The 10,139-nt window shown below is 40.2% G+C and overlaps 1 protein-coding gene across 1 annotated transcript; it reads left to right on the forward strand.

Annotated features, from left to right (window-relative positions):
- The first annotated feature begins 416 nt into the window (after nucleotides 1–416).
- snRNP-U1-70K (small ribonucleoprotein particle U1 subunit 70K) lies at nucleotides 417–7,654 on the forward strand. Its single transcript, XM_033474008.2, is given in 9 exon segments — nucleotides 417–679; nucleotides 824–1,006; nucleotides 2,032–2,094; nucleotides 2,178–2,259; nucleotides 2,543–2,587; nucleotides 2,590–2,616; nucleotides 5,496–5,736; nucleotides 6,047–6,399; nucleotides 6,846–7,654. Coding segments are annotated over 9 exon segments (1,302 nt in total). The 5' UTR covers nucleotides 417–535; the 3' UTR covers nucleotides 7,010–7,654.
- Nucleotides 7,655–10,139: the final 2,485 nt, after the last annotated feature.

The following is a 10,139-nucleotide window of genomic DNA, read 5'->3' on the forward strand; positions in this document are numbered from 1 at the left end:
GGGTTAATAGTCCTGTTTTGTCGACAATTCATTTCTTCTTTCGTTCTTGTCAAATTCGTTCCATCTGAATTTCTTTCGTCGTAACAAATTGAAATAAACCATCAAAGAAGAAATATAAAAGTTCTATTAAATCTCAAAAAGTATAATTTATTTATTAGTATATCAATTTTAATCCAGACTAATTAAAATTAAATTATTTCAATTCACCGGAGTTTACAAATATGGATATACGTACTAATATGATAACACAGCTCGTTTCTGATAATAATTAGTCTGTAGATACACGACGCTATCAACAGTGGAATCTGGTGGTGATAACGAAACTAGCATGTAATTGACATGATTGTTGACCAGTGCTGCCACTCGGCGAAGCTGATTTTTCGGTCGAATTAGTGTATAGAGATTCCATTATCATAGACTGTTGGCGACACCGTCGCCATTTTGTACTGGTGTTTGGAACACGAAAATGTTGCTTGCCTCGATATTTCTCGTCAACTGAAAACCGAAGCGTTGCGTTCACCGTGTACCTGAGAAAATGACGCAGTTCCTGCCGCCGAACCTGTTGGCCCTGTTCGCTCCACGGGATCCAATACCGTATTTACCACCCGCTAGCAAACTTCCACACGAGAAGAAGAATGGAGGCTATATCGGCGTTGGAGCATTCCTCAAATACTTCGAGGTAACGTGCTCATAATTTATCTTTTATCTCTGGTCTCTCAAAGGCGGTATTCCGATAATACCATATAGCACTTTTGTGTGACACGTTTCACAATTTTTCCGGAAGTTCTCCAAAACTGATAGAAATTTCATTTATCCACTATAGGATCCCAAAGACACTCCACCACCGGTTCGTGTGGAGACCAGGGAAGAACGTCTTGAACGAAGGAGAAGAGAACGTGCAGAACAAGTGGCATACAAACTTGAACAGGAAATCGCTGTGTGGGATCCTGCTGGCATTCCAAATGTAACAGCGGATCCTTTCAAGACGCTTTTTGTAGCACGAATAGTAAGTATTGGTGTACCACGATGGGATAGAACGTATCGTAGTTGTTGATTAGAATGTTGAAAATGACTAGTCCATCCTTAACCACTTGCGCTGGCAAAAAATTCACCGACGCGTGTACCAGACTGTGTTCCAGTGTAACTCGCTGGGAGGCGTCACACAGTGTTCGATGCCTCAAAGAAATCGGGGAAAGATTTATATTTTCTGAACTAATTTATTTTCGACCTAGGACTTTTAATAGTTTTTTGAGGGGAATATAGAGCATCGATTGATTATAAAATTATACAAATATAAGTGCAATGATAATCTGTGCTCTGGCACAGATTATCAAAGGTGGGCAAACAATCCCACCCGATGTGCCATGCACGTTGTTTTTGTTTCTGTGACGAAAGCATTACGACGTGCGTGGCACGTCTTTTCAGCGCAAGTGGTTAATAAATATTCTTCACTTTTATTATTAACCCTTTGCAGTCGAAGCTATTTGAATTCGAAATCCAGATCATGACTTCTGATATACAGTGTTTCTGTTTTACCTAATTTACTGCAATTTGTGCATATGAAATTGAGCCTATTGGCAAGTACAATGCAATTTTAACAGTGTTTGGAAAATATAAAAGAGTCTGATGCTCTTGGAACGATTTTGAAAAATAGTGGCGCCTCAGAGTCGCCATTTGAGTGCAAAGGATTAAGTCACGATAATGAAAGTATATTGCCTTATTTAATTTCGTAAAGATGAGAATTTTTTTAAATAAGAGCAAAATATTCTTAGAACATAGTGGTCAAGAATTAGACCAATATCTTAAATTGTAGAGAAAAAATATATTCAGAGAGTCTACAAAAGAATAAAGAAAGTGTCACTGACCTTAAAAACATTATCATGAGATATTTTCTGATACAACACGATCATTGAAAATCTTATTAACAGACTTTTGATAAATAAAGTGTTAATAGGGAGAGTCAACAGTCCTGAATGTCGACAGACTACATTGTGATAAATAAGGAACTTCACGAGTACATTTAATTTCCAGAACTATGATACATCAGAATCTAAATTGAGGAGGGAGTTTGAAGTGTATGGTCCAGTAAAAAAAGTAAGCGAATAATATAGCGAAAGAATTTATTTACTTACGATTCTACAGGAACACACCAATGGGACTTTCAATTTTTTTTGCAGATAGTGGTAATTCACAATACAATAAATGGCAAGCCTAGAGGATATGCTTTCATTGAGTATGAGCACGAAAGAGATATGCACTGTAAGTAAAGCTCGAGAAACATAATCCCCTGTTGAGAACCTCAGTGAGTCCATAGTCTGGAATATCACCTTACTTAGCGTCACTTCCAGCTAGATATAGTGGGGCAGGGCTATAGTTAGGCTACCTATTTTCATTGGTACTAAACCAGACGGTACGGGGGGGCCCCGCCATACATCCATGCAGGATTACCATTCTGTAAATGCATATATGGTAAACGAATCAACTGAAAAACGAAATATTGGCTGTCTTGATTAATGCAGTTTTTATCTTGTTCTTGGTACAGCGTGGTGGCCGCTGCCGGCAACTAGTGCCGTTCACTATTCCATGCAAAATCCCTGAACCTGCCTGATATGATAGGTTTGTATGTGTGGTAAGATCCAACATACAACAAAGTTTGTTAGCGTCTATGCTTACCCTATTTATCTTGTCTGATTTTGTTAAAACTTGCGGTTCGAGTTTACGAACCTCTGCCGGGGTAGATAACGTTCGGATAGCAGAAATGGCCCGCGCTCTTAAAGCGCCGGGAATCGCCGGAAGTCTTTTTCTCCCCGGTTTTCGCAATAATTTGTTTGGGCTGAAATTTCTTTTTTAAGTTTCAACAACACGGTATTGCAAAAGAAAAGAAAAAGAAAAGAAAGTTAGCATTCTACATTGAAATTGATTGGTGGGCTTTTTTAGGAGAAAGGTTCAGGGACACGCTCTGCAAGCAGTTAGCATTTTGCTCCTGTAATTACCAAAGGTAGACTACCAGACATCGTAATATCAAGCTACACGTAGGAAATTCACTCGATCGTTCCTCGAGCAATGAAAAATTTAATCGCATATCTCTTGTCACCACATCAAAAGACAACATTTAACATCTACATACATCATTCGGTAACACAAAGTACACTCTGGTACATCTTGGTTGTAGCACCTGTATTTTATACTTTTTCATGCTTTTTTTTTTAAATTTTTTTCTTAACGATGGGAGAATAATGATTCTGTATTCCTAGGATAAACTTCTATTCGTCTCGAGTGCTGAGCGAATGTCGGGCACCGTTTGTGAGGAGTATAGAAAAAGCAAAGAATGTGTTTTCGTTAGGTCTAGTACCAACAAAATGCATGTTTGAAAGACTGATCGATTATTGTTTCTCGAGCATATCTTATTTCGTCGTTGTTTTCGTTTTTACGATAGTTAGTTTCTCATCTTACTCGGTGGGTCATCCAATCATTCAAGTCCTCGAACATATCAATTTCGATATAGAATACTAATTTGGTCCGAGGGCCAATTCCTTGGACGTTGTGTGCACACAAGCAAAATCTTAGCCGCGACCTTTTTTGTCAAAAATTCGTCGTGTAGTACGTTCAACAAAAATGGTACAAAGAAAGAGTACGCTACACTTTCGTCTAAACGAAGTTCCCCGTGTAAGATGAAACAGAAAAACAAGAGTAGAGAAAGAAAATAAAAGAAAACTGTTAGTCAAAGGAAATTCGTCTCACGAAGAAAGCTCCCCAAGTGTTGCGCTCACTTTTCGGTGAGTCTTCGTCGGATTATGGTCTTTTGCAAATTCGATACCTTCGGTACCCCATTTTGGGGCCAATGGCTAACAGTTTGCGAGACGTTAACGAACAAAATCGAATTGCTGCATTTTTCATTCATTTTTCTGTTGTGTTTATGTTACATCTGTCGTATTAAATAACCCAGGACCATATCGACAAAATATTTTTCACAGTGATCTTACTTTAATATCTTACTAGAGACGCTCAGGAACAGTGGAAGCCATTCTATTGTTGAGCTTATTGGCTGGTTGCCTATGGTTGGTGGTAGTAGATACATGGGGCCCGCATGTACGCGACGTTAGGGGGGAAAACAAGTTTCGTATACAGAGATCATTTCAGAAAAATAAGCTGGCACTCGATGCGAAGATCTTCAGAACTATGTTATATCCCGAATCCCGGCGGTTCAATCACTTCTTCTGGCATTGTTATTCAGTAGGAAATGATCAAGTTTCCCTTAGATATATAGCGAACCGTTAATATCTTGTAAACTATTAGCTATCAGCCTCGAAAATGTCGTACTGGTATAGTGCTGCAATCGGTCGATGGACGTTGAAGAAGTCTGCGCAAGACACTCGGTCAGCTTGCCTCGGGAACGTTTGCGTTAACTATTAATTTAATGAACTAGAGTAAATTACAAAGTAAAAAGAAAGTAAACGATACATAGTATTTATACATCATAGTATACTTGCGCACACGGTTTGGTCGTAAGTAAAAGTATGAATGAAAAGCGCACCAGGTAAATGAAAAGTAAAACTTCTTCGGAGACATTGAACGAACATATGAAGACTGGGCACCTTCCCAATGAATAGCATACGCGCTGGCCTACTCTATGCTCGCGAGTCTCTCTTACGAGTTCATTTCACGAATTAAACGTACCTCTAAGATTTGTGTTAACAATTCCGTACGTAAGTAGCCGCGGTAGGTATTTTTGTATCTGCTATACTTTTTTTGAATCTTTATCAACACTTGTAGATTTAAGGTAACGAAAACAAGTTCCGTACATTTTATTGCTGACTCATGGGCCGCGAGTGTTACGGTAAATCTCTCTCTTCCCCTCGGTCGTGTTTTCTCTCATCCAATCGTAGAAGAACCTGGCGACGATATTTTCCATGCGTTCCTGTAAATTTTCTGGAAGCTCTCTCCTTTGGTCGTGAACCGGTTCGGGACCAATCGTGAGAACAACGCGCGTTACAGACCGATTACGGACGTGATCAGGAATAACATGTGCCGATACCTTACCAAAACGACCACCCTAACCATCTCCGCGAGAAATCTGTCGAATCTCATCAAAAAAAAAAAAAAAGAAAAACGAAGAAAAAAACGTTATCGGCAACCGAATCACGCGTAGGTCTCGTCGATCGGATAAATCCTTCGATGCTCTTTCGTCTATTCGGATGCGGTCATTGAAATTGCACAGTAAAAAAAAAAAGACAAAAAACGAACAATGCGTTTCGCACAAATTGGCTCTCATTCGACGAGGCGTCCTCCTTAGCCGCGACGTTCCCACGAGAGTTACAGTTTTTAAATAAGAGCAGTTTCTCTCTTCAGTGAAGAAAAAAAAAAGAAACGAAGAAAAGAACATCTTTTCTGCCACCTAAAATTTGTTTCCCTGGGATGGTAGAAGTCCCATAGTGTATTTTAAATAGAGCGTTCGACGGGCCGATCAATTGGTAATTCTGTATCGGTACTTTTAGCTGCTTATAAGCATGCGGATGGTAAGAAAATAGATGGTCGCAGAGTGTTGGTCGACGTCGAGCGGGCCAGGACCGTGAAGGGTTGGCTACCTCGTAGGCTGGGCGGTGGGCTTGGTGGCACGAGAAGAGGCGGCCCCGACGTCAACATTAAACACTCCGGCCGAGAAGATAACGAAAGGGAACGGGAACGGTATCGTTTAGAGCGGGAGAGGGAGACTTCTGGACGCCTCGACAGAGACAGGTAAGTATCGCTAATTGTCTTTCGTCATTGTCAGGTGGAAAATTGCTTAGACATGCGTCGCATCATAAAGACTTTTCTTTGACTTCTTCATTCATAAATGCTTTCTTATCGTGATAATTGCTTGGGGAATTGAAGAAATGCTAATCAAAGTTCTTTACTGAAAAATTAATGTAGATATTTGAAGAGCTTAGGTCACCGAAAGGCCAGAGAAATATGCAAGATGTAGGAAACGTGATCTTGCAATTGTAGTGGTAACGATTTCGCATTGAAGTTGATAGCTGACGGAAGATTTTTTTGTTGATTTCCACAGAGATCGCGATCGCTTGGATAGAGAACGTAGAAGGTCTCGCGATCGCAAGAGAAGGTCGAGGAGCAGATCTCGCGATCGGAAACGCAGACGAAGTCGCGATCGGCTTCCCGATCCTGATATTGAGGAGATACAGAGAGACGAACGACCGCGCGACAGAAGAGACCGCGATCGTGATCGCGATCGCGACCGTGATCGCAAGAGGAGGCGTTCCAGGAGTAACGATCGTGACCGTGATAGGGATCGCAAGAGGGATAAACGCGATCGCGACCGTGAGCGCAGAGACAGGAAAGATCGTGGTGATCGTCAGGATGAAGACACGAAAGAAATTCGAATTAAAGAAGAACCTTTGGACGGTACGTATCTCGTTGAAAGTAACATTTTAATCCCTTGCCGCATCATTTTCTTCATAGTTGCAATGATAAGCACCTTCCCGATTGTAATAATTTTTTGGAAAAGAAAATTTATATTTCTTGTGTGTCTATATTTGCTGGAATGATTAAGTATCGATCAGAAGAGAATTGAATTTTATTTCGGCTCAAAAGAACGGAATAACATTCTTACTTCATAGGATATTACCAGAAATCTCCGCTACGAGTCTGGCTCGTTAAAGTACGAATAACCTCGTACAATTTTTTTTTAGAGAGAAACTGTGCGCCATATTTTTTGCAACAAATTCTTTTAGGCTGCATCATCTAGTTTTGTTGTAATAAATTCCTAAAGATGATCTTTCTAAAAGATTATTTCTGTGATTTGGTGGTTTCGTGGACATGTTCTGAGGCATTCGATTGGAACTTTTCAGATTATCCTGACTACAGCAACACCTTCCAATCGTCCGGATCCTATTTCACGGCTGTAAAATACGAGGACGACAACGAGCAGGAAGTGGAAGAGAAATACAGGATCCCGGAAGGTCGTCCCGATCCCCCTCCCTACAACAACTACGATTCTGTGCAAGATTATTGATCTCGACGAATATTTCATGTAACATTCTGTTCTGTTACCACGCACGATGAATTTACTGCTATTATTGATAACAAATATTGTATTTCCTACTGTTGCTAGTGTAATACCGAAATATATTCGACTGTGTACTCGTGTATCTGGTCGCTCGCGGTTCCCCGTTAGGTGACCAGATAATACGACGAGGATATTTGCAGGGAAACCAGGTGGTTCGAAAGCAGGAACCGATTTCTACGCAGTTATCTCCGCATTCCGGTTGACAACACCGGCAAAGAGGAAACGAATTTTTGTATATTTATGGTCAGCACGGAGGCGCACTCCATCTCGGAAACTTGGAAAAATGAATTTAGACGCTTTGCATATATTGTTAGAGATCCATTCGTGCGGGCGAGCAACGATTGAATTTCTTCTTGTAGCAGTCACCGCGTGAAAACCTCGCAAAACACAAAACGAGCCCTGGCAAAGGCTCTCTCGGGGGCCAGGTTCGTGCAAGTTAGGCAACTTGATGACCGCCGTCCTCGTGATTCCAAACTTCTGTATGTGTACATAAACTCTAAACGAATCGTATATTACACGAATTTGATTCTTTCATGACTGCTGCATGTATATTTATATATATACATATATGAATAAAAATAAACCACGCAATTCGTTTGTTAACTACCCTGGCTGCCTATTTCTCCGCCGCAGTGTCATGTTTCAGCAGTCCGACAAACATTAATTGTCGTTAATTCGATTACCTTTTGGACCGATCAAATTGTTCGACGGTTGTAAATACTTCTGAAACGAATTTGAGTCAGTCGATGGCCGTTATAATAAATTTCACAAACTTCTTAAACCTGCAGAATTATTAACGTGTAGTATTATATTAATATTTTTACTGGAATTTAGAATCATGGTCATCTTTTATTTTTTGTTTTTACTACGAACTCTTGTCGGACACGAACAATGTATAAGCAAGGTTCGTGGCAGAAGAATTATTTACAATACATATTCGTGTTAATGCACCTGCGATCATGTGCCGGACGTTGCGGTATCGAGCGGGAGTTATTTTTTGTTATCTTCATCGTGAACGGTCGGCTTCAACGCGTATTAACTGGACCAAATCATTCCGGTCTCTTACCTGTGCCGTGGATGTGACGCGGCGTGCCGATACCGGAGGCATATAAATAGTGGAAACTTTCAAGAAAATCAATTCGTCAAGCTACTGTACTCTCTCTCTCTCTCTCTCTCTCTGAATAAATTTGTCAGGCAACGGTCGATCGATCGTGTTCACAACTATTTTATAAATACATCCTGGTCATTTAATAATCGTTACGTAATGCAGAATAAGTTTAATCTACACACGTGATGTAACTAACACGTGAGTAACCCTTCGTCCGCTAGATCGTCCTATGTTTACCAAACTCGATTCTTTGCAACTCTTTTTCTTATCAAATCCGAGCAGAACGCGGGTAACTTGCGAAAGATTTAAAAAATACACACAAAGATTTATTTATACATGAATCACAGTTACAAATATGTATCGCATGGTAGAAAATGTGTTTTGAGTTTTGATTGCAAATTTATTATTCATGTGAACGTGTTTCTAGCGAAACTGAAATTACGATTCAATTGTTCCATGCTGGTCGCGGATGTTATAAATGAAAAGATATTTTAGAAGCCGCCTGTCCTCTGCGGTTTCGGCCGGATAAATCGTTTACCGTGACCACTGAGTTCATTTGGACCCGACACGGTGCGAAACAAACGGACGATTTACCGATTATTTAGTTTCAATCACTTAGGCTAACGTTGCATAAACTGTACAACAACGAGTATTAACAGCAACTGACACTTTACGGTCCGCGTGCCACGTCCTGATGCATGGAAAATCTAGAGCTTTGAATTTCAATTAATACGCGACCGTGGGATCGATTTGTTCCAAAAATACAATACAATGATTCGATCATGCGGATGTCCCGTTTCAACATTCACTTAGTTTTATGTTTATGTATCAAGGAATACAAAATTCTAGTAAAATCTATACGTTATTTTGTCGTACAGATTTGTTACAGTACCATTTATTACAGCTCAATGATCAAATTTTACATTTACCATGTGCTTACGTTTACTCGAGTGCTGAAATATTGACTACAAGATAACAGATCGTACTTAACCCCTTAACTTGTACGCTCGAGTTAATTCGAGCGCGCTAAACAGGCCAAACCGAGCACACTCGAGATAATTCGAGCGGCGTTGTATTTTATGCTGCTATAATTTTTCACACTCGAATATAATCGAGAATCGAAGATAACAATGTGAAAGCAAAGAAAAAAATCGTTTTATTGATATTTATCATTTACATGGGATCGTAAGCTATAACACTTATTTATTCAAGAATAAGATATAGCCTTTTTCCGTGGAACAAAAGCGCAGTATATCAAAATTCTCGACCAAAAGAAAAGTTGAATCAGGGGCGATAAATTGATTTTTTTTTGGTCGGTTTTTTAAAAAAAAAACTCTACGTTAAGGGGTTCATAGGTTGTCACTAGAAATCTTCGGAGAGAGAATAGGTTTTTCTAGCACTTGCGTGCTATCATGCTCGATTTCGTAATTTAATGAGAATATATTTTAGAAAACAGGATTTCTTCGCAAAATTTAGTATGCAGATTAATCGGCTAAAACAGAATATGTTTTCAAATGTAAGCCAAATTCTAGTTTTCGAAAGCAACAATCCAAACGAAGATAGAATGTTCATTCTATGACTGAAAGATTAGTCGAACGACGAAGATTCACAGTACATTCGACGAGGGATTCGTTGCCGAATATCCTCGCCACGAGTTCATCTGATTATTCGTCGTCGGTGGAAAGTGGGAAAGTCAAAGCAGCGCCGGCAGGATTAATTAACGCCCATGCTAGATCCGTTAATCGATCGACGAAAATCCGTCGGTGCAGCGGCCGTGACAGAGAGCTAATAAACGGGCGCAGCTGCAAATTGGAAACGAGACGAGCGTCTCGGCGCTATATTGGAATCGCGCGATTCGTCGAAATAAAGATTGATTAAAAGCGGTCGATGGCTGTGTTCGCCAAGCATCAGGCCGCTCCTTATACCATTCGAAACGATGTCGCAGCCCTCCGCCCAAACTGGCCCTGC

The sequence above is a fragment of the Megalopta genalis genome, chromosome 1, assembly GCF_051020955.1.
Source record: "Megalopta genalis isolate 19385.01 chromosome 1, iyMegGena1_principal, whole genome shotgun sequence".
NCBI lineage: Eukaryota > Metazoa > Arthropoda > Insecta > Hymenoptera > Halictidae > Megalopta > Megalopta genalis.